At 46.8% G+C, this 23,311-nt stretch overlaps 1 protein-coding gene across 1 annotated transcript; it reads right to left on the minus strand.

Annotated features, from left to right (window-relative positions):
* Nucleotides 1-13,171: 13,171 nt before the first annotated feature.
* On the minus strand, nucleotides 13,172-15,143 carry LOC119457366 (uncharacterized). Its single transcript, XM_037718967.2, has one exon. The coding sequence runs from the start codon at nucleotides 15,136-15,138 to the stop codon at nucleotides 13,654-13,656; it is 1,485 nt and encodes a 494-aa protein (XP_037574895.2). The 5' UTR covers nucleotides 15,139-15,143; the 3' UTR covers nucleotides 13,172-13,653.
* Nucleotides 15,144-23,311: the final 8,168 nt, after the last annotated feature.

Genomic DNA, 23,311 nt, shown 5'->3' on the forward strand with positions numbered 1-23,311 from the left:
AAAGGGACATGTCAAAACGTGTGCCAGTTTCATAATTCACACTGGCGTACATTGTTTGAGAATTTCCGACCAGGTGGATGGTACCAGCACCAACATACAGAAAAGAAAAGTTGCTGTCATCTCCTACATACTACATAGTTTCCACCACAGGTTAAAGATTACTGGAAGGAGTGATATTGTTGCAGGAAGAAAGCAGGCCCACGAGTGTAGAAGGATGTATATTTACAAGCGAAGAAATATGGCGTTCAGGCAACGGCCAGAGACTTCGTCTTCCTCTCGTTCGCGTCACCTTCTTCTTTCCCTTCACCGTAACATCACCCTCCCGGTGGGGTTAGCTCCGTCCCGGTGCAGGTTATGGAGCGTCGCTTAATGGGGAGACATAGGGCTTGAGCCTGGCGACGTGAACAACATCGCTGGAGACGTTGGGAGACACTGAAGGCTGACCGACTGGGGCGATCTCGTATGTCACGTCGGACAGTTGTCGTAAGATCTGGTATGGACCAGAATAACGGGAAAGGAGTTTTTCCGACAAGCCGACTCGACGTGAAGGCGTCCAGAGGAGGACAAGGGAACCAGGTGAAAAATGGTGGTCTCGGTGCCGAAGGTCGTAGCGTCGTTTTTGAGAAGCTTGCGAGACTGTGAGGCGATGACGCGCGACCTCTCGGGCCTGGGCGGCTAAGGCAATAGCATCGCGAGCGTAACCAGTGCTGGGTGATTGTACTGCGGAAGGTAGCAACGTGTCGAAGGGCAAGGTGGGGTCGCGGCCATACAAAAGGTAAAATGGGGAGAATCCGGCAGTATCGTGACGGGACGAGTTGTATGCGAAAGTGATGTACGGTAAAGCGACGTCCCAGTCGCGGTGATCGTCGGAAACGTACAGGGCCAGCATTTCGGTTAGTGTGCGGTTGAGTCGTTCGGTGAGGCCGTTTGTTTGAGGGTGGTATGCGGTAGCGAGCTGGTGTTCTGTAGAACAGGAGCGGAGCAGATCATCGTCGACCTTCGAGAGAAAGTAGCGGCCGCGATCCGTGAGTAACTGGCGAGGGGCGCCGTGGTGCAGGATGACGTCGTATAGTAGGAAGTCGGCGACATCTGTAGCGCAGCTGGTTGGCATCGCTCGTGTAATGGCATATCTCGTGGCATAATCTGTTGCTACAGCAATACATTTGTTTCCTTTCATAGAAATAGGAAAGGGGCCAAGGAGGTCGAGGCCCACACGGAAGAAGGGCTCTGTAGGGATAGCAATTGGTTGAAGCAAACCAGCAGGAGGCATAGCAGGCGTCTTGCGGCGCTGACACAGGTCGCAAGAAGTGACATAACGGCGCACAGAGCGATAAATGCCGGGCCAGAAGAAGCGGCGCCGCAGGCGATCGTAAGTACGAGTGATGCCCAGATGTCCAGCAGTAGGAGCGTCGTGAAGTTGCTGGAGCACGGCCAGTCGAAGGTGCTTTGGAACGACTAGGAGCAGCTCCGGGCCATCAGGACGAACACTACGACGGTATAAAGTTCGATCGCGCAAGGTGAACATCCGCAGAGACGAGTCATTAGGCGAGGAGCTTAGGCGTTCCATAAGTGTTCGAAGAACAGGATCTTGGCGTTGCTCGTCGCCAATATGGAGAAAGCCGGAGAGAGACAGAATACTGATGTCCGAGTCTGCATCGGTATCGTCCGGTTGATCCACAGGATTGCGGGACAGGCAGTCAGCGTCTTTATGCAGGCGCCCTGACTTATACGTAATAGAAAATGTATATTCTTGTAGACGCAATACCCAACGTGCAAGTCGTCCAGTTGGGTCCTTCAAAGAGGAGAGCCAGCAGAGGGCGTGATGATCGGTTACGACGCAGAAGCTCCGACCGAAAAGGTACGGCCGAAATTTCGCGACCGCCCATACGAGCGCGAGGCATTCCCTCTCAGTGATGGAGTAATTTCGCTCGGGCGTGGAAAGAAGGCGGCTGGCGTAAGCGATGACACGGTCGTGGCCCTGTTGACGTTGAGCGAGGATAGCGCCGATGCCATAACCACTCGCGTCAGTTCGTACTTCAGTAGGTGCAGAAGGGTCAAAGTGTGACAGAATCGGGGAGGTTGTAAGCCGCTCGATCAGGGTAGAGAAGGCTTGCTCCTGCAGTGGTCCCCAAGAGAAAGAGGCATCTTTCTTAAGAAGGTCAGTGAGAGGGCGAGCGATGTCGGCAAATTGTTTCACAAATCGTCGGAAATAAGAGCATAAGCCCAGAAAACTCCATTCCGCAGGGTTGCGGAAGGAGACAGGAGAGGTGTAGGATCGTCGAGCAGGTCCAGAGGAATAAGGCTGAGCGTCAGGACGAGTCAGTGGGCACGCCGATGGAAGGCCGAGATTGGCAAACTCCTGCCTCACTACAGCTTGAATGAAGGACACTGATGGCGGCGTTGGGTCACTGGCGTGCGATGTAAACACGGGTGGTGGAATAGGTGCAGGACAGGCAGCTTCAAGCTCGCGACGAACAATACGCGTAACGTGGTCACAGGTTGGCGGCAGGCGAACGGCATCACACGATGAACTTGCAGCCGTATTGGGCAGCCGGGTGAATCTCTGGGTTATACGGCGGCTCCTGGCATGTTCAAACCGCCGACACTCTTTGATGATTGTGTCGACGGTATCAACGTTGGTATACACGAGCAGGTTAAAGGCATCGTCAGCGATACCTTTGAGCACATGAGAAACCCTCTCGGACTCAGGCATTTTCGGACTCAAGCCATTGGCAACTACGGCATCGATTCTAGGAATGCAAGAGGAGAGATGTTAGTAGAATTCGCGGAAAGGAATAGGCTCCGAATAATGAATACCTTCTTCAGGAAGCGCAGCAACAGGAAGTGGACCTGGAAAAGCCCTAATGGAGAAACAAGGAATGAAATAGATTTCATACTCTCTGCCGATCCAAGCATAGTGCAGGATGTAGAAGTGTTAGGTAAGGTTAAGTGCAGTGACCATAGGTTAGTGAGGTCTAGGATTTCTCTCAATTTGAAGAGAGAGAGAGTGAAATTAGTCAAGAGGAAACAGGCCAACCTAGAGGCAGTCAGGGTAAAAGCAGACCAATTCAGGCTGGTGCTCGCAAACAAATATGCAGCTTTAGAACAGGAAGATGAAGATAACATAGAGCTAATGAATGAAACCGTAACTAGGCTGATCTCAGAAGCAGCAATTGAAGTGGGAGGTAAGGCACCAAGCAACCTGTAGGGAAGCTCTCCCAAGAAACAAAGGACCTAATAAAGAAACGGCAAAACATGAAAGTGTCCAACTCAAGAGATCAGATAGAATTCGCTGAACTGTCAAAACTGATCAACAAGAAGAAAGTAAGGGATATTCGAAATTATAACGTGGGAAAAATTGAGGAAGCCGTAAAATATGGACGCAGCATGAAATCAGTAAGAAGAAAACTAGGCATAGGACAAGGCAAGATGTATGCACTGAAAGATAAGCATGGTAATATCATCAGCAATTTCGATGACATAGTAAAAGCAGCAGAAGAATTCTATACTGACCTGTACAGTAGCCAAAACAGCCAAGCTTCTTCCATTCGAAATAGTGATGAACCGGATACAGAAGCTCCTTCTATAACTAGCGATGAAGTTAGAAGGGCCTTGAAAGATATGACCAGGGGAAAAGCGCCTGGAGAAGATGGAATAACAGTAGATTTAATCAAAGATGGAGGAGATATCATGCTTGAAAAGCTTGCGGCCCTTTATACGCAATGCCTCACCACTTCAAGTGTACCAGAGAGCTGGAAGAACGCCAACATTATACTTATCCATAAGAAGGGAGACGTTAAAGAATTGAAGAATTACAGACCCATTAGCTTGCTTTCAGTATTGTAGAAAATATTCACCAAGATAATTTCCAATAGAATCAGGACAACACTTGACTTCAGTCAACCAAGAGAACAGGCTGGCTTCAGGAAGGGGTATTCAACGATGGACCATATCCATGCCATCAATCAGGTAATCGAGAAATCTGCGGAGTACAATCAACCTCTCTACATGGCTTTCATAGATTATGAAAAGGCATTCGATTCAGTAGAGATATCAGCAGTCATAGAGACATTGCGTAATCAAGGAGTGGAGGAGGCATACGTGAATATCTTGGCAAATATCTACAAGGATTCCACAGCTACCTTGGTTCTCCACAAGAAAAGTAGAAAGATACCTATCAAGAAAGGGGTCAGGCAAGGAGACACAATCTCTCCAATGCTATTCACTGCATGCTTAGAAGAAGTATTCAAGCTCTTAGACTGGGAAGGATTAGGAGTGAGGATCGATGGCGAATATCTCAGCAACCTTCGGTTTGCAGATGACATTGTCCTATTGAGCAACAATGGAGAGGAATTACAACAAATGATTGAGGACCTTCATCGAGAAAGTGCAAGAATTGGGTTGAAGATGAATATGCAGAAGACAAAGATAATGTTCAATAGCCTGGCAAGGGAACAAGAATTCAGGATCGCCCGTCAACCTCTAGAATCTGTAAAGGAATATGTTTATCTAGGTCAATTACTCACAGGGGACCCTGATCATGAGAAAGAAATTTACAGAAGAATAAAATTGGGTTGGAGTGCATACGGCAGGCATTGCCAAATCCTGACTGGGAGCTTAGCACTGTCGTTGAAAAGAAAAGTGTACAATCATTGCATTCTACCGGTGCTAACATACGGGGCAGAAACTTGGAGGTTAACAAAGAAGCTCGAGAACAAGTTAAGGACCGCACAAAGAGCAATGGAACGAAAAATCTTAGGAGTAACGTTAAGAGACAGGAAGAGAGCGGTGTGGATCAGAGAACAAACGGGGGTAGACGATATTCTAGTTGACATTAAGCGGAAGAAATGGAGCTGGGCAGGCCATGTAATACGTAGGATGGATAACCGGTGGACCATTAGGGTTACAGAATGGATACCAAGAGAAGGGAAGCGCAGTCGAGGACGGCAGAAAGTCAGGTGGGATGATGAGGTTAGGAAATTCGCAGGCGCAAGTTGGAATACGCTAGCGCAAGACAGGGGTAATTGGAGATCGCAGGGAGAGGCCTTCGTCCTGCAGTGGACATAAATACAGGCTGATGATGATGATGATGATGAGGAGGAGGAGGTGACGGTAGTCAACGCAGAAGCGCCACGAGTTGTCTTTTTTCTTTACTAAGACAACCGGTGATGCCCACGGGCTACTGGAAGGTTCAATGATGTCCTTGTCCATCATCTTGTCGACCTCTTTCTGGATTATGGCCCTTTCTGTTGCGGAGACACGATATGGCCGCCTATGAATGGGGCTGGCGTCACCGGTGTTGATGCGATGCGTGACAACAGATGTCTGACCAAGTGGACGGTCGTCCAAATCAAAGATATCCCGATAAGATGACAGGAGGTGACGAAGAGCTGTTGTTTGCTCGGAAGGAAGGTCAGGGGCGATCATCTTACAAACATCGTCCGCAGGCGTCGAGCACGAAGGAATGGGTGACAAAGGTGCGTTGGTACTCAGGAAGGATTCGGAGGCCAAAGAAGAAATCTCAAATTCATCCAAAGGAGTGATAAGTGCGACGGCAATGCCGAGTGGCAGCACATGCGTCGAAAATCCAAAATTGAGGATGGGCACCTGAGCGCAGTTTTCGAGGATCCGGATTAAGGTGCTCGGTAGGGCAATATTTCGTGACAAAACCACGTCAGTAAGCGGAGACACGACGTACTCGCCATCAGGTACGGGAGGACAGGGCGTCAGGAGGACATTGGTAGCCGCCTGTGGAGACAGCCGTGCAAACTCAGCAGAACATAAGCGGGGTGAAGCACAAGTTGTTGCGTCTGCGTCGGCAGGAAGCGGCAGATCCAGCTGTACAACACCTGCGGAGCAGTCAATTTGGGCAGAGTGTTTCGAAAGGAAGTCGAGGCCGAGAATTAGGTCGTGTGGACAGTGCTCGAGGACGATAAATAAAACAACGCTATAATGGCCCGCAATGGTCACACGTGCTGTGCACATTCCAAGAACAGGTGAAGTACTCCCATCGGCGACTCGCACAGTGCACGGTACGGCGGGAGTCAGAACCTTTTTGAGCGTTCGGCGGAGAGCAGCGCTCATAACTGAAAGCTGCGCTCCTGTGTCAACGAGAGATGTGACAGGAACACCATCAACTTCAATGTCCAGTAGGTTTCCACGTGTAGGCAGGGTCAACAGAGGATTTGTGGGCCGGGTCGGAGTTGCAGCTTCACCTCCGGGAGCTGCACCGCCTAGTTTCCCGAAGGGAAGCGACCGGTTGCAGATGGGGACGAAGAGCGGTGAACGAGAGGCAAACGGGACCGACGGCCTTGCAGAGACGGGGAGCGGCTGGATCTTGGTGGAGCACTGTCGGCGTTGATGTTCCGAGGCGGCGTGTCGGGCGAGAAAGTGCGATTGTCTGGTACTTGGCGGTAGTGACTCGGAGACGACCACCGAGGAGACGACGACCAGCGATTACGGCAATGACGGGCGATGTGTCCAATACCGGAACAATTAAAACAAATGGGTCTGTCATCCGGTGTGCGCCAGTCAGCGGGGTTGCGGCGGAGTGGCGGGAAGCTTTGCGTCTGGGAGCGAGCGGCCGGAGAAATCTGGTAGGTGTTCGTATGGCGGACCGAGCAGAGAGATGGAATGCCCAAACTCGCTATTTCTTCCCGAACGACCGCTTGTATAAGCGAGATAGCGGGCACACTTTCCCGACAGTCGGAACGAATTGAAGCCGGAGCCATGGCCTCAAGCTCACGGCGAACGATACGCGTTAGATCTTCTGATCCTGTCGGCTGAACGAACCGCGGCGGGTCTGCGCACGAAGATGTCGCGGCGGTATTGGGCAGCCTGTCGAAATGTTGAGGGACGCGGCGGCCTTTCGCTTGTTCGAAGCGCCGGCACTCCTTTATAATTGCATCCACAGTGGCACAATCCTTACACATCAGGAGATTGAAGGCGTCGTCTGCAATACCTTTTAGTATATGACCAATCTTGTCCGCCTCGGTCATGGTGTTATCAGCCTTGCGGCAGAGAGCCAGCACATCCTGTATGTACACGACATAGGATTCTGTGGACGTCTGAGCGCGGCATGCAAGTTCTTTTTTTGCTGCCAACTGACGACCGACAGGTCTGCCAAACAGGTCACGCATTTTTTCTTTGCAGACATCCCAGCTTGTTAGGTCAGCTTCATGCGTATCGTACCATTGCTTCGCAGTTCCTTTCAGATAAAACATGAGGTTTGCTAGCATCATTGTTGGACCCCACCTGTTGTTGTCGCACACTCGTTCGTACATCGAAAGCCAGTCCTCGACGTCGGTGTTGTCCGTGCCACAAAATGTCCCCGGGTCCCGCAGATGAGTGAGGATGACCGTTGGCGTGGACTGCTGAGGCGTTGTCGGTTGTGTCGGTTGATCTGCCATTGTGGCGGCAGGTAGATGACGTCCACTGCGAAGTTCCGTGATTGTACCCAGCACCTTCCACCAAAATGTTGCAGGAAGAAAGCAGGCCCACGAGTGTAGAAGGATGTATATTTACAAGCGAAGAAATATGGCGTTCAGGCAACGGCCAGAGACTTCGTCTTCCTCTCGTTCGCGTCACCTTCTTCTTTCCCTTCACCGTAACAATATCAACGCTGTTTCTTTTTTTCAGCGCCTAATAAATTGGTGAGACTGTGCAGGAAGACAAGGCCAGAAAGAATTTCTGATACTGCATGCGAGAAGGAACATAAAAAGAAATTCATTGATTGTATCGCGTGTGTTATATACGGCCTTCCTGTCGGGTGTGGACGGTCCTACAGTGGTCAAATTGGTAGATGTATAAATGACTGGCTACGCCAACACAATAACAAAGTAAATAATGTGGCTGCTGACGGTTTTCTTGCCCTCCATTGCGAAAGATGCAAGTGCAAACCCAGATTCAAAAAAACAGTTATCATGAATAGAAGCAGGTGCGAGATGACACGCTTAATAATAGAAGCTACAAACATATGCTTCAGTAAGCCTTCAATTCCATGATCCTCGAAAGAGCTTGATTATCTTTGTTCGCGTTAAAGATCTACTTGTCTGTCAATCTGTGTGGCTTAAAAACTGCATGCGTGTGGTTCCTGGTTTTCTTTTTTTAGTTCATGTTTACAGAGCTTTTACACTTGTTTTATGACCTTTTAAGAGCATATATAGTGACGAGAACTGGAAATGAATCTGTTGTTGAACGTTAGCGCTGTGTGTGTGTCAAATGTGCCTTTCTGCTGTCCCTGACGTTCAGCTTGCGCTACAACAAAATAGAAAATAACATTTATTTCATTGTCGTCAGGCTCAGGCACCAAATAAAATTTGTTCATCAAAATTAAAAGTGGTCACTAGGAATCTCTAGTTGAATTATTGTGAACATGCCCTACCGTCGTGTGGTGCAGATTTGACCAGTTTAAAGGCCTGCAATAAGGCACTAGTTATGTGTTCTAGGGCAAGAAGGCAACAGAGTATGTTACCTAAGGCAAGTAGTCACAGGAGTCTTGGATCCCCAGAAAAAAAAATTCGAGAATGAAATTGGTCGGAACACTTATGTCACGCACTTCCGTGTCATGAACAACAACTCATCATTATTCTCGAAAAGTGCCATCATTGCGTTGTGCTTACACGAACCTAAGAGGCTGAAACGTGGTACGATAAAAATGAACCTTGAGAATGACAAACATTGATAGCTATGATACTTAAAGAAAAATGCAGTTGAAGATGGTAAAGAACTAGGCACCATGATGAAATTAGGAAATCTGCAGGCATAGGATGGAGTCAGTTGACGCAAGCCAGACATAATTGTAGACTGCTGGGAAAGGCCTTCGTCCCACAGTGGTCATAATGTGCGTGAAAGAGCACTGATGCTTCGTCTTCTCTTCCTGTTCTACATAGTGTCTTCATACTGATCAGCTCAAGCTGCATCGTAAAGAAGACTAAATTGATATATTTCATGAAGACGTTGCGTTATACTATTCATTCATGTTTTCTTTACCACCTACAATGAGTGACATGAATTTTGACATTAGCGACCTGATGAAGACTAGCTTCTTGTCCAAACATGGCTCTAGAGACAACTGTCATTCGACACCTGTTGATCTGTTCTCAGAAGCAAGAATTTTGCAACCTTTCAATGAACTTATGCACTACGATGATGAACTTGTTTCGAAAAACTTCAAAAGTGTACCTGACCTTTGACTATATAACTTTTGCATGTACGGAAACATTATGAACTTATCGCTGTGAACAGTTGTCTCCGACTGCTGTACACTTGTGATATAGCGATAACAGTATTTTAAGGTTTCTACATTAAGGCAGGAGAGCAGCACTTGCTGGATGGCTCATCATTTAATTCGCCAAAAATGCAGCACATTGCAACAATTGTACCACTAATGTCCTTGAAAATCTTGTTCGTTATTCATTTGTAAACACCGGTTGTCAAACATCCTGCTGACTAAAGGTCTCAACACATCTTACAGAATTATAGCATGTACTACTAGACAAACTGAAACCTGTAATACAACTTACAAAATACAGTATCAGTGTAGTGGCAGGTCAAATGGCTCCTCAGCAATGCTTCTGTCCTTCCTGGGCGAAGAAAATAAATGTTAAGCTTACTCTGACAGCACCAAACTACATAAACGTAACTGCCACAGAACATGGAGAGTTCTAACTTGATACAGTCAACCTGCTTAACCATCTCATAGACATTCAGTGATAGCATATATTTTCATAGACCCTCTAATCTATGAAATGAATGCTGTAATAGAAACATGCAAGCAGAGAATTAAAATAGCGTGTGTGAAAATTCTCAGGAAAACTATATTTCCTTGCTACAACAGTCCACTCCTTGTGAAGTGCAACAAGTGACTGTCGAAGCTACAATGAGACGGTGGAAAATTCGGGATCCTTTCTGGTAAATAACTAACCCATACCTCTACCTGCACCCAGCAATAAATTGGAGCATTGCAAGTACTAAACTGATAAAGAACAGGTCAGAACTGCTGCCAAGCGAGCGCAATAAATAAATGGTTTCGGCTTTATCTTCATGCAAGACTACGCGTGTTAACTTTTTTATATTACACGAAAGACTGGTCAACAAAATACTGCATTCAGTCACCATGGTTTCGCAAAACAGAAGACGTAAGAGGTTAAGATGCGAGTTCCTCAGGTGGTATGTTGCGATGTTTCGAGAAATGGTTTCAAGGAGAATATCTCTTTAACCCTTACACACGTCAATTAGTTGTGTTGACTGAAAACACACTTTCACCGCCTTTCTTACATCTTCAGAATCATAAAATGCTTACAAATGCACAGTATAAGAGTTTTCAATTATTTAGTAAGTTTGGCTAGTTTACAGAATGTGGATTCAATGCGAAAAGTCACTGCAAGTACATCATATTAGCAAACATTAACTATTTCATGTCTACCAGGCTTGAAAAGCACCTATCCAGCCACTCGAAAATTATGACTGGCGCAACACGCTGCGAAAGACAATGAAAGAAGTGAACCTGCTCCCGCAGGGGCGTCTGCGTGAGCAGGCATTTGGTGTGTGGCGACCCAAGCACACGAGGGTTGGACCCTCCCACGTTCAACGGTGTGTGGCTTAGCCGTATCCGGGGAAAAGGTGATCCTGGGATTTGAGCCGATACCGGGTGTTTGGACCTTTACTTTCACTTTACTTTCACTTTATTACCTTAAAGGCCCCCAGGGTTGGGGGTATTACATAAGGGGTGGGCAACAAGTATAAAGTAAATAAATACACATAAAGTAAATAAATACATCAAGGAAAGGATGTTTAAGTACATGTTTGCTCGCGGTTAAATATGGAAGTTATACTGTTCAAAAAGGCGGATGGGCAGGTGATTGCGGCGATGTCGTGTGGAAGGCCGTTCCAGTCCGAGGCTGAGCGCGGGAAGAATGATGAGGCAAAAGTGGTAGTGTGCGCATGTGGCCGGGCGACTTGGAGGGGATGACCAATGCGGAGTGAAATGCGTGCCGGAGGACTGATGTAGGGTGGATGATTAAGTGAGCTGTAAAAAAACTTATGGAATAAGTACAAGCTAGCGATACGACGCCGACAAGAAAGGGTTGATATGCCGGACTCTGCTTTCAACGATGATATACTGGTATTGTATGAATAGCATGAATGAATGAATCTTGTGGCACGATTTTGTACTGATTCTAGGCACCTTATAAGATATTTTTGGTTAGGGCTCCAGATGGCAGATGCATATTCCAGCTTAGAGCGTACGAGTGACTTGTAGGCAAGCAGTTTTAGGTCTGGTGGCGCGTGACGTAGGTGACGTTTTAAGAATCCAAGGCTTTTGTTAGCAGATACGATTTTAGTGACATGCGCGTTCCAGGTTAGGTCATTAGACAACGTTACGCCGAGGTACTTATAAGACTGTGTTAATTCTATGGTGACATGCGAGATAGTATAAGGGAACAGGAGAGGATTACGTTTTCGGTTGAACGACACGAGTTTGCATTTATTGGGGTTTAGTTCCATGAGCCATCGGTTACACCAGTTCTGGACGCAGTTTAGGTCACTTTGGAGAGCTAGTTGATCAGAGGGGTTATTAACAGTGCGATAGATAACACAGTCATCAGCAAAGATACGGACGTTACAAGAGACATGCGTTGGTAGGTCGTTAATATATATTAAAAATAAGAGGGGACCAAGGACTGACCCTTGCGGTACGCCTGACGTTACTGGAAGAGAACTAGAGGTGTGATTATTAACGCGGACAAATTGGGTACGGTTAGCCAGAAATTCCTTTATCCACTGCAATATGTCAGGATGTAAATTTAACAAAGACAGTTTTAGTATTAACCGCTTGTGAGGCACCTTGTCGAAAGCTTTCGCAAAATCCAAGAAGACTGCGTCAGTTTGAAGGTTAGAATCAAGGTTTACATGCAAGTCATGGACGAAAATAGCTAATTGAGTCTCACAGGATAAGTTCTTACGGAATCCGTGTTGAGAAGGATGAAAGAAATTAGTAGAGTCAAGAAAATTCATTATATGAGAATAGATGACATGTTCCATGATTTTACATGGTACACTTGTTAAAGAGATGGGGCGGTAATTGAGGGGCGATTCTTTGTTACCTGATTTGAAGACCGGAACGACCTTCCCGACCTTCCAATCGCTGGGTATGCTACCTGTGGAAAGTGATTGCGTGAACAGTAATGATAGATACACTGAGATGGCATGTCGAGTATTCTTTAACAGTTTGCTGGTGATTTCATCAGTACCTGCAGATGATGACATCTTAATATGTTCAATGATACAGCTAATGCCATGCGCAGAAAATGTGACTGATGGCATAAGTGATCTCGGCTGGCCAGTTGGAACAGATGGTGGCATATCGGTTTCGTTTGTGAAGACGGATGAGAATGCAGTGTTAAACATATTTGCACATTCAACGTCGCTCACCTCCTCACCAAGTGTGTTAGTAAGTGTGATGATGGGCGTCTTATTGGGGTTTAGAACTTGCCAGAACTTTCTCGGGTTATTGGTTAATATCTTCGGCAGGTCAGTTTGAAAGAATGCGCGTTTGGCATTACTAATGGACTGTAAATATGTTGACTCGGCCTCGTAATATTTGTTCCATGCGCATGCGCTCGGGTTTCGTTTTGCTGCACGGAAAAGGCGCTTCTTTTTGTTCTCAATTGTTTTCAATGACTTTGAGAACCATGGTTTATTATGATTGGCACGAAATGTAATGGTGGGAATAAATTTGGTTGTTAGTTCTGTAATTTTGGTTTTGAAAGTAAGCCAGTTATGTTCAATTGATCGTTCATGGAAACACCCTTCGAAGTTTGGAAAAAAAGCCAGCAATTGGTGATTGATTTCATTGTAATTGCCTTTGTCGTAAAGGCGAATCGTTTTATGGAACGTTTGGCGCGATTCCGGGATGAAGGCGAAAGTAGCATGCAGAACTTTGTGGTCGCTAATTTCGCGGAGATAAGTAAGAGTTGATAAAGTTTCAGGGTGATTAGTTAGTATGAGATCCAGGATGTTTGACGATTCACGTACGACGCGTGTGGGTTTAGTTACTAACTGCGTGAGATTGAAATTTAAACACACGTCAACGAAGTTGGTTATTTCTGTATTGTTTGTATGTGTTAAGTTCTGCCAGTCAATAGACGGAAAATTAAAATCACCAAAAAGAAGGATGCGCGCGTTGGGATGTGCAGCATTAAGTTGATTTAGGCTATCATTTAGGTTACAAGCAAAACTGGGATAGCTGTGGGGGGGTCTGTAGCAGACGCCTAGTATGACGGTTTGAGGTGCAGAACGGCAGATTACCCATAGTATTTCAAGTTCTGATGGGATGTTAATGACTGAACAGGGCAATTGCTGGTTAGTGGCAATTAGAACACCTCCTCCTCTGGAGCCCTTGCGGTCTTTACGGAAAATATTAAAGTTAGGTAGGTCAGCTAAAACTTCTGTATCGGTGATGTCATCTGTTAGCCATGTTTCCGTTAGTATAAGTATGTTGCTGGCCGATGATGAAACAAGATTACAAATGTGCTCGCGCTTGGGGAGGAAACTGCGTATATTTGTAAAGATAATAGAAAAAGAAAGAGCTGGTAATTTACCGCGAGGGCTGTTACGAGGAAGTTTAGTTACTTGACGACGGGCCGTATGCTATGCGATTTCTTTTATCGTTTGCGATGGCTCGTCGAATACATAGCGCTTAGGGCCAATGGACAATGTCTTGTAGCGCAAGGAAAATTTTGTGGCTTTAGTTTTGGCATATGTAATGAGGTGCTTTCGTGCGATTCGGACAGGGCGTGAAAAGTCTTCCCCAATGCCGTAATCAGTCCCTTTCAACTTACGGCCATTGGAAAGGATAAACTCCTTGGTTTTAAAAAATGTAAATTTAACAATTATTGGGCGAACACGCCCAGCAGAATGGCGTCCAAGACGGTGAGCCCGTTCAATTTCTTTCGGGTCAATGGTTATATTTAGATGATCACGGCAGAGGCGAAGGACTGTTTCTTCAGATTCGGCGTAGGTTTCCGATTTATTGTTATCTGCGATATTATAAAAAATTAGATTGTTGCGCCGCGAGCGATTTTCCGCGTCATCCAGGCGGGCTTCTATTTCTCTGATGTCTTTGGCTGTTTGGGTGGCATTAGCGCATATCGAATCTATATCGGTGCGTAGGGCAACCAGGTCTTGATAGTGAGTTTCTAGGTCGGATAATCTGTTACTGAGGGCAGATATAGCTTGTTCCGTAGTTTTTAGTTGATTTTTAAGACCTTGAACCTCGGTGAGTAGTTGTGACTGACCAGCAGATAATTTTTTTAGTTCATCGAGAACCGCGTCAGGACCTGGGTTTGTCTCGACATCGCCGGCCAATAACAACAAAGCACGTACAACATCAGCACACTCAATAGCAACGGAAAGGCAGCACTGTGGGCTTGGTAGCTGCAGAAGACAGTAGTCGCTTGATTTTTTTGTGAAAAGACAATACAGCTTACTGACCTGCGTAGCATAGGCGAACGGGTTAGATGACTGCATCGTGGCACAGCCACCAAGCCCACAGAGCGCCGCGCGTAGGTGAGGCAGCTTTATAGGCGCCGCGTCGGCTGTTGTCGATGACCGTAGGGGAATCCGGGGACAGTCGAGGAACAGCAGTGGGGGCGCTGTCTGACTGTTTGAAGTTGTGGACAGATTAGAAAGGCCGGCAGGACACTCGAAGCGAACGGGTTCGCTGGGAGCCGTGGCATCGGAAGGGGCGGGAACCAGGGTCAGTAGTAGCATCCAGGTGATAAGTGGGGCAGGCACCTGCGTAGCATAGGCGAACGGGTTAGATGACTGCATCGTGGCACAGCCACCAAGCCCACAGAGCGCCGCGCGTAGGTGAGGCAGCTTTATAGGCGCCGCGTCGGCTGTTGTCGATGACCGTAGGGGAATCCGGGGACAGTCGAGGAACAGCAGTGGGGGCGCTGTCTGACTGTTTGAAGTTGTGGACAGATTAGAAAGGCCGGCAGGACACTCGAAGCGAACGGGTTCGCTGGGAGCCGTGGCATCGGAAGGGGCGGGAACCAGGGTCAGTAGTAGCATCCAGGTGATAAGTGGGGCAGGCACCTGCGTAGCATAGGCGAACGGGTTAGATGACTGCATCGTGGCACAGCCACCAAGCCCACACCGCCCCTTCGGCGGAGGCAACACACCTGGCCCCTTCGGCCCCTTCGGCCCCTTCGGCGGAGGGGCCGAACACATGGCCCCTTCGGCGGAGGCAACACACCCCTTTGGCCTCTGCTTCACGTAGACGGCACCCCCGGGTTGACCCACCCGGGGGAAATCGGTAGTTGCCTTTTCCTGTCCCCCTCTCCAACCTGCGGCTTTCTCTCTTCCTTTCAATCTTTCCTGTCTTCTCCCCTCTTCTATATTCCAATCTTCTTGGCAGTGAGGTGGGCTACTCAAACCCTGTTTGAGTAGCTCACCCTGTTCCCTGTTGGGCTCTATGGTGGGTGGCTGGCGTTGCTGCTGAAAAATCCATGCATACATCTGGCAAATTCGTTCTCCCCCCCCCCCCCCTTCTCTGATCGCCGTCTGAAACGAAGGTGCACCGATGAAGTGTTCCAGTTTTTTGGTCGTCAAAGAGAAACTTTTCCCCGATTCCGTGTGAGTCACTCAGAAAGACCAGACAAATCAGTACGAACAATCTCACCTTTCCTTGTCTCAAAGTCTTTGACTGATATTTTGAACCAGGCTATAATTATCTAGGATGGCAAGCGGGATCTCCTCTTGGAACTCCGTGATGTGAAACAATACGAGAAACTGCCCAATATAGTGTCATTCGGAGATGCCCAAGTAACTGTAACTCCGCACCGTACTATGAATACCACCCGTGGCGTTATCTCAGATGGTGATCTGTTGCAGCTCAGTGAGGCTGAACTCCTGGAGGGTTTCCGTGACCAGAGTGTCATCAATGTTAAACGGATTAAGATGAGGCGAGACGGCAAAGAAATCCAAACCAAGCATCTCATACTTACTTTCAACTCAAGTGTTCTGCCCAAGTCCATCAAGGCCGGGTACATCAAGCTTCGCTTTAGGCCATACATGCCAAATCCTCTTCGATGTTTCAAATGCCAGCGGTTCGGTCGTAGTTCGCAGAAGTGCCGAGGCCGCCAAACGTGTGCGAAATGCAGTGCTCATGAACACTGCTCTGAGTCTTGTGAAAGTTCTCTACATTGCGTTAGGAAATAGTGACAATTAAGGTAAAGGAAAACGTAACTTTCAAGCAGGCACGCAGGCGTGTGTCGTACTTGCCGAAAACCAGCTTTACCGAAGTGGCGCGTCAGGGGCAGCGCCACAACGGCCCCCGGCGGCTGTCTGGCACACGCGTAGTGAGCGGGCGGTGACGCCATCCGCCCCCTCGGCGCGTGCAGCCAGTGCTGCTCCACCATCTAAGAAGGGCCCACCAACCTCCGGGCTAGTGGGCACCAAGGTCTCGTCTTTTGAGGCGATGTTTTCAAAGCAAACACAGCGCCCGCAAGAGCGCGTGTCCAGCGCCACGCAAGAGGACATGTACACGCACTTGACATGGTCACCAAGCTTTAGGGCGCAGCCAGAACCATAGAGCGGCGCGATTCTATGGATCACTGCAAAAAAAGAAAAATCTCGTGTCACGGCACCTGGAAAAGACCCGTGAGCTAACATTGCATTCTTTAACACGCAGCATAAAACACTATACAAATGGACACAGAAATCCTACAATGGAATGTGGGAGGACTCCTCCATAATCTTGTCGATATCACAGAACTCCTCCATAAATATAGGCCAAAAGTGCTGCGTGTTCAGGAAACAATTTTAAAACCGCAACAAACTTCCTCAGACAGTATGCTATCTTCCGGAGGGACCGTGGCGACGCTGTTACCACGTACGGTGGGGTAGCAATAATTGTAGATAAGTCTGTTGCTTGTCAGAGCCATTCTCTTCAGGCGCCCCTTGAGGCGGTGTCTGTGCGAGGAATTCTCTTTAACAAATTAATAACAATTTGTTGCATTTACATACCGCCTCATTACCAACTTAGCAAAACAGATTTGTACAACCTGATTGACCAGATATTGGAGCCCTATATTAAAACTGGTTATTTTAACGCTCACAGTACTTTGTGAGGAGACTCCCGGTGTGATGCCAGGGGTCAACTTATTGAAAACTTTTGGTAACATCTGGTGCGTGCCGCTTTAATAAAAAAGAGCCCACCTATTAAAATATTCACAACTCATATTCTTCCATAGATTTAGCAATTGGCACTGCAAGCCTCCTTCCTTACATAGACTGGTATGTTGTCAAGAACCCATTTGGTAGCGACCACTTTCCTGTAATGCTTAACTTAATACAGGAACATGACAGTCCGCCCCACGCCCCCCGTTGGAAAATACCGTCGGCTGATAGGAAAAGTTTGAAAGAGTCAACGTACTTATCACAAGATTTTATGAACAATTTTAGTATTGAATACGGAGTAGCGTATTTACTGTTTTATAATCGACGCAGTTCAAAAATTCATTCCACAGACAAAGGGTCTCTCATGTAAAAGACGGGTCCCTGGTGGAATGAGGAGTGCAGACTGGCACGAAAGAAACAGAACAAAGCATGGCGTGTACTGCGTCGCTTCCCGACTGCGGAAAATCTCATAGAACTTAAACTGGTAAAATCACAGGGAAGACGGAGGCGGCGACAGGCAAGGAGGGCTAGCTGGGAGAGGTTTCTGTCTGGCATAACATCTTACACACAGATGGAGTCTAAAGTATGGAGTGGCCGTAGAAGGCTAAAGGGGCAGGGAACCCATCCATTACCGCTTTATCAATAAACAAGGGAACGGCTTGGAGGACCAGGCGAACGCTCTCGGTGCACACTTTGAGCGTGTGTCTAACTCGACCCAGTACTCCGAATCATTTCTTAAACACAAACAGATAGCTGAACGCATGCACTCGACCGTAAGTGCACACCGAACAACGCTTATAACCTTCCCTTTAGTATCGGTGGGTTAAGAGCTTCTCTGAACGTATGTAAAAGCTCTGCCCCGGGCCCGACAGAATCATGTGTGAGATGATTAAAAACCTCCACATAGACACGTTAGGGAGGCTGCTAGTACTTTTTATAAAAATTTTTACTGCCGGGTACCTTCCAGCTGCAAGGAAGAACCTGTTGTTGTTCCAGTTCTGAAACAGGGTAAAGATCCCTCCTCTGTAACAAGCTACCGCCCAACAGCGCTTACGAGTTGCCTTTGTAAGCTTTTCGAAAAAGTGGTGAATCGCCGTCTTCTACATTTCCTGGAATCGAACAAACTGCTTGATGCGTGCCAGTGTGGCTTTAGGGAAAAACCGGTCGACAACTGACCATCTCGTACGCATTGAGGGCATTATTCGTGATGCCTTATTCATAAACAATTCTTTCTATCGGTATTCCTCGATATGGAAAAAGCATACGACACAACCTAGCGTTACGGAATATTAAGAGGCCTTTCCAAAATGGGAATCCGTGGAAACATGTTTAGCTTAATTGAAAGCTACCAGACATTCCGTGTTAGAATTGGAAACACTTTGTCCAGGCAATTTGTGCAGAAAACTGGAGTGCCTCCGGGTGGCGTCCTTAGTTGCACCCTTCTTATTGTTAAAATGAATTCATTGCGCTCCTGTATTCCGCGAAGTCTATTTTATTGTGCATATGTTGATGACGTGCAGATAGGATTCAGTCATGTAACCTGTCCATCTGTGAGCGACCAAGTTCAGCTAGGCCTGGACAAACTATCTAAGTGGGCTAATGAGAATGGATTTAAGCTCAATCCCCAAAAGAACTCCTGTGTCCTGTTTACAAGAAAAAGATGCCTGGTACCAGAGCCAACTATTGAACTCCATGGAGAACGCGTTCCTGTGAATGCAGAACACAAATTCTTAGGTATCATACTAGACTCAAAGCTTACCTTTATTTCTCACATAAGCACATTAAAGGTAAATGCCTAAGAACGCTAAATATCCTTAAATTCCTGTCGCACGCAACGTGGGGTAGTGACAGGAAGTGCCGCATGACTCTGCATAAAAGCCTTATAGGCTCGCGTTTAGACTACGGTGGTGTAGTCTACCAATCTGCTTCACCCAGCGCATTTAAGATTCTAGATCCTGTGCACCATCTAGGTATCCGCCTCGCGACCGGTGCTTCAGAACAAGTCCCATACAGAGTCTCTATGTAGAATCAAATGTGTGGTCTCTTGATCTGCAGAGGACATACTCTAGTTTCTTATACTTTCTCAAAGTAAGCTCGAACTGTGAACATCCATGCTATTCTACGATAAACGATACACCATAAAGTACAGTTTTTTGCAACCGACCGTCTGTGAGACAGCCCTTTTCACTGCATGTAAGGAAATTGAGTGAGGACATGGGTATCCCGCTATCTACAGATGAAATAATGGCTCCAGCTAAGCCGTTTTCGCCATGGCTGTGGCAGGAGATAGTGTGTGATTTGTCATTTGCAGACATCACTAAACACGCTTCAGAGGTACACATTCGTATGCACTTCCTTGAACTCCAGTAGAAGTACTCTTGCCCACAATTCTACACAGACGCATCGAAGTCACATTCCGGCGTCTCATATGCAGCTGCTGGTCCATCATTTTCAGAATCCGACGTCCTGCACCGCGAAACCAGCATCTTCACTGCAGAAGCCTATGCAGTGATGGCGGCTGTGAAACATATCAGAAAAACACACCTTCCAAAAGCAATTATATTCACAGACTCGCTAAGTGTAGTGAAAGCTTTAAATCACTACAGAAACACAAAAATCCTATATTCAACGACTTTTAGGCGCTGCTATGCACAACCTATATGTCTAACCAACATGTTGTATTATGCTGGGTGCCTGGGCACAGAGGCATCGAGGGGAAATATGCTAGTAGATGAAATGGCTAAAGCCATGGTAACGGAAGTTAGCAATTTGTCCATAGCAGTCCCAGCCACAGACCTGAAGCCGTTCCTTTGTAAAAAACTCAGGAGCTATTGGCAACACTTGTGGAATGCCGAAAACTTGAACAAGCTGCACGCAATCAAACCCCTGTTAGGAAATTGGTCGCCACTATCAAAGTCACGACGATGTGATGTGCTCTTTTCCCGACTGAGAATAGGGCACACCTATGGTACCCATTCTTATCTTTTAACTGGTGCTGAACCTCCCAGCTGTGGTAGATGTGGTGAGAGTCTGACCATCCTCCACGTCTTGGTGGAGGGTTGGGAAGCAGAACCTGAAGGAAAAAAGCATGTTCCTACAAGCTTACCAGCAGTGTATCCCCCTTCATCCCGCACTGTTTCTTGGCGCAGAACCATTCTTCCGGTCTAAAGCGGTGCTTAATTTTCTAAACCATGTTGTGTTGCACGTTATTAACCCAAGAGACTCGTAGCACGCCCTCTTTATAGAGGTGCAGCTGCGATAGTAGTAGTGTAAGGCACATGCCTCTCGGCCTTGCGCTCAAGGGCTCTGGTGAGGCAGCTGTGCATTGAGTTGCCACATTTATTGTATTATTCAGACATTGAATATGTTTTATGATCATAGTGCATATGACTTGTCATTCTAATTAGTTTAGTGTCTATATATTTTACGCCATTTACAGCGTATGATTTAGGCCTCAATGCAGCCATGTGCAATCACCAACTACCATTTACCACTTCATAGACTGCATCATACTATCTTTCTTGGCGCTCTTTGGCCATCCCTGCCTTTGCGCCAATAAAATCCATATATCATCATCATCATCATCAACGTGAACCTGCTGCATACAATGACGCACTCAGACCAAGCAAAGTACCCAACCATCTACCTTCGTACTCGCTTTACTAAAACAATTTGCCCTCTGTAAATTCAAACTTCCAGCACTATTTCAATCAGAAGCGTTTCAAGGTGTACGGGACACATTTTAAATATCCTTACTTTAATCAATGCTATTGCTGTTGATGCACTAGCTAGGTGTACACAATTGTGTACATAGCGTCTAAAAAGATTATAATATTCATGCAATTGTTACTGAACTCGAGTCATAATACTCATACTTGTTTACAGTGTTGTGATCAGACATGACACGGCAGACGCGGAAGATAAAAAGCATCTTTCTAAAAATGCTGTAGAAAGCAAGTCGAACGCAACTTACTACAACCTCGCACAATACCGAGCTATTTCCTATGAGCGTTGTAACATTTCCTTGTAACATGATGCACTGTTTTCACAGACATAGCTTGAATCTCTGTATCTGAAGCTTTGGAAGCAACATAATTATTGCTATAAACACCACATTTGAAGCCCTATCCAGACTACACCGCCACTGTCGTTTACACCAACACGTGTAATGAATTATGTCATCCATATGGCATATGATGATGATGATGATGATTGGTGTTTTATGGCGCATGGGCCAAGTGTGGCCAAAGAGCGCCAAGACAATGAATAGTCTGTTTGCCATGATCAGTGAGTTCCGATGACAGGATGCAATGTGCTGTAAAGGAGCCTAAGAACAAATCGCGGTATAGAAGCGTAAAAAATATATCGAATAGAATTTTGGCAGTGACGTGTGGAATGATCTATGGGTAGTGAATGGATGAGAAATGGTCATGGTGCTAAATACTCAACATATAAAGTAGCACGACGCCCACCGAAGGCCTTTGTGACAAAGACCAGGAGGCACGTGGCTCTATTTAATAAAATACCGACAGCAGCGGCCTCTGCAGAGAGGCCGTGCTGCCAGTCACGTTGATAGATAGCACGGAAATTATGTATATCTTTTAAAAACGGCGAGAACTTATTGATATTAAAAAGAGGTTCATTGCCCAAAAACACACAGGGATGTAATGAAGAGTTTGCCGTAATGGTAATGGAAAATGTCTTTCTCTCTGAGGCTCTAGTTCACAGCATTGTAGGAGGACATCGCATTCACCGGCTCACTGCATTCATCACAGACAGGCGGATCGCCACCAGACCATAAGTATGCGTGTGTACTGTATGTATGTCCTATCCTTAGTCTGCAAAATGTAACCTGTGTGCGGCGTGTCTTCGATTCTGGCGGCCAATGAGCGAGATAAGGCTTGATAGTATGTAGTTTGTTGCTTATTTCTCTGTCAAACAGACGTTGCCGGTAGGCCCTGACCTTTTTCTTGATAAATGGGCTTTAGGTTCATTACAGGGACGGCTATGGCCAAAGTGGCAGCGTCTGTAGAAGCAGATGTGGCTAGCTTGTCAGCCAACTCATTTCCTTCGATCATCGCGGTGCCCTGGCACCCAGCACAGCACAATTTGCTGCTTGGATGCATACGCTGTGCAAATGATGGAATAAAGAGCGATAATTACGGGTTTCTGTGCCTAATTAGATTTTTTTAAACATTTCAACACGCTTAAAGAGTCAGTATAGATGATTAACTTGGCATGCCTAACCGTTTGATGTGTTAGACCGCCGCCAGGATGGCGTAGGCCTCCGCTATAAAGATGGTTGTGTTTGGGTGTAGAACTCCGGCAGCCGAAAAGGATGGACTGACCGCCACGTAATACACGCCAGTGTGTGACTTTGAAGCGTCAGTAAAATATTCCGGACAAGAGTATTTGTGCTGCAATTTGAGGAAGTGCATACGGATATGTACGACCGGCGCATGTTTTGTAACATCAACGAAGGACAGATCACAGTCGATCAGCTGCCACTCCTATGGCGGCAGCTGTACAGGAGGGGCCATGACTTCATGTTCGTGGAGCGACACATCCATTTCTTCGGCAAGACTTCTTACTCGCAGTGCATAGGGCTTTCTTGCGGAAGGGCGGTTCTAGAAAGGTTGGGCACTGGACATATAGGGTTGTATTGCTTGAGTTTACATTTAGGAAACACACAAAGATAAGTACGTTCTCTGCAGATAGAGCGACCATTCATTGATTCTGCATAGAGGCTTTCTACGGGTTTGTTCGGAATGCACCCTACAAGGCGGATGCCCAATGGTGGACGGGGTCGAACATCTTCAAGGCACTTGGAGTCGCGGAGTGATATATAATGGAACCGTAGTCTATACGTGATCGAATGAGGCTCTTATAGAGATTCAATAGACATCTTGTATTACACCCCACGTATGCGAGACAACACTTTCAAGATGCTCATTGTCTTCGTGCACTTGTTTCTTAGATACTTTAGATGTGTTAACTTCGCGTCCAGTTTACTCCTAGGAATTTGTGTTCAGTTTTTACCAGGTAGACCATCCCTGCATCTCGAGTTGGGATCAGGGTGCAGACCTCTCTTTCTGTAGAAGAGGACGCATGTGGACTTGTGTGG

Source organism: Dermacentor silvarum, chromosome 7 (assembly GCF_013339745.2).
Source record: "Dermacentor silvarum isolate Dsil-2018 chromosome 7, BIME_Dsil_1.4, whole genome shotgun sequence".
Classification (NCBI taxonomy): domain Eukaryota; kingdom Metazoa; phylum Arthropoda; class Arachnida; order Ixodida; family Ixodidae; genus Dermacentor; species Dermacentor silvarum.

Excerpts from the sequence above, each read along its gene's own strand:
- LOC119457366 (XM_037718967.2), bottom strand. The coding sequence starts at position 15,138 with ATGCAGTCATCTAACCCGTTCGCCTATGCTACGCAGGTGCCTGCCCCA.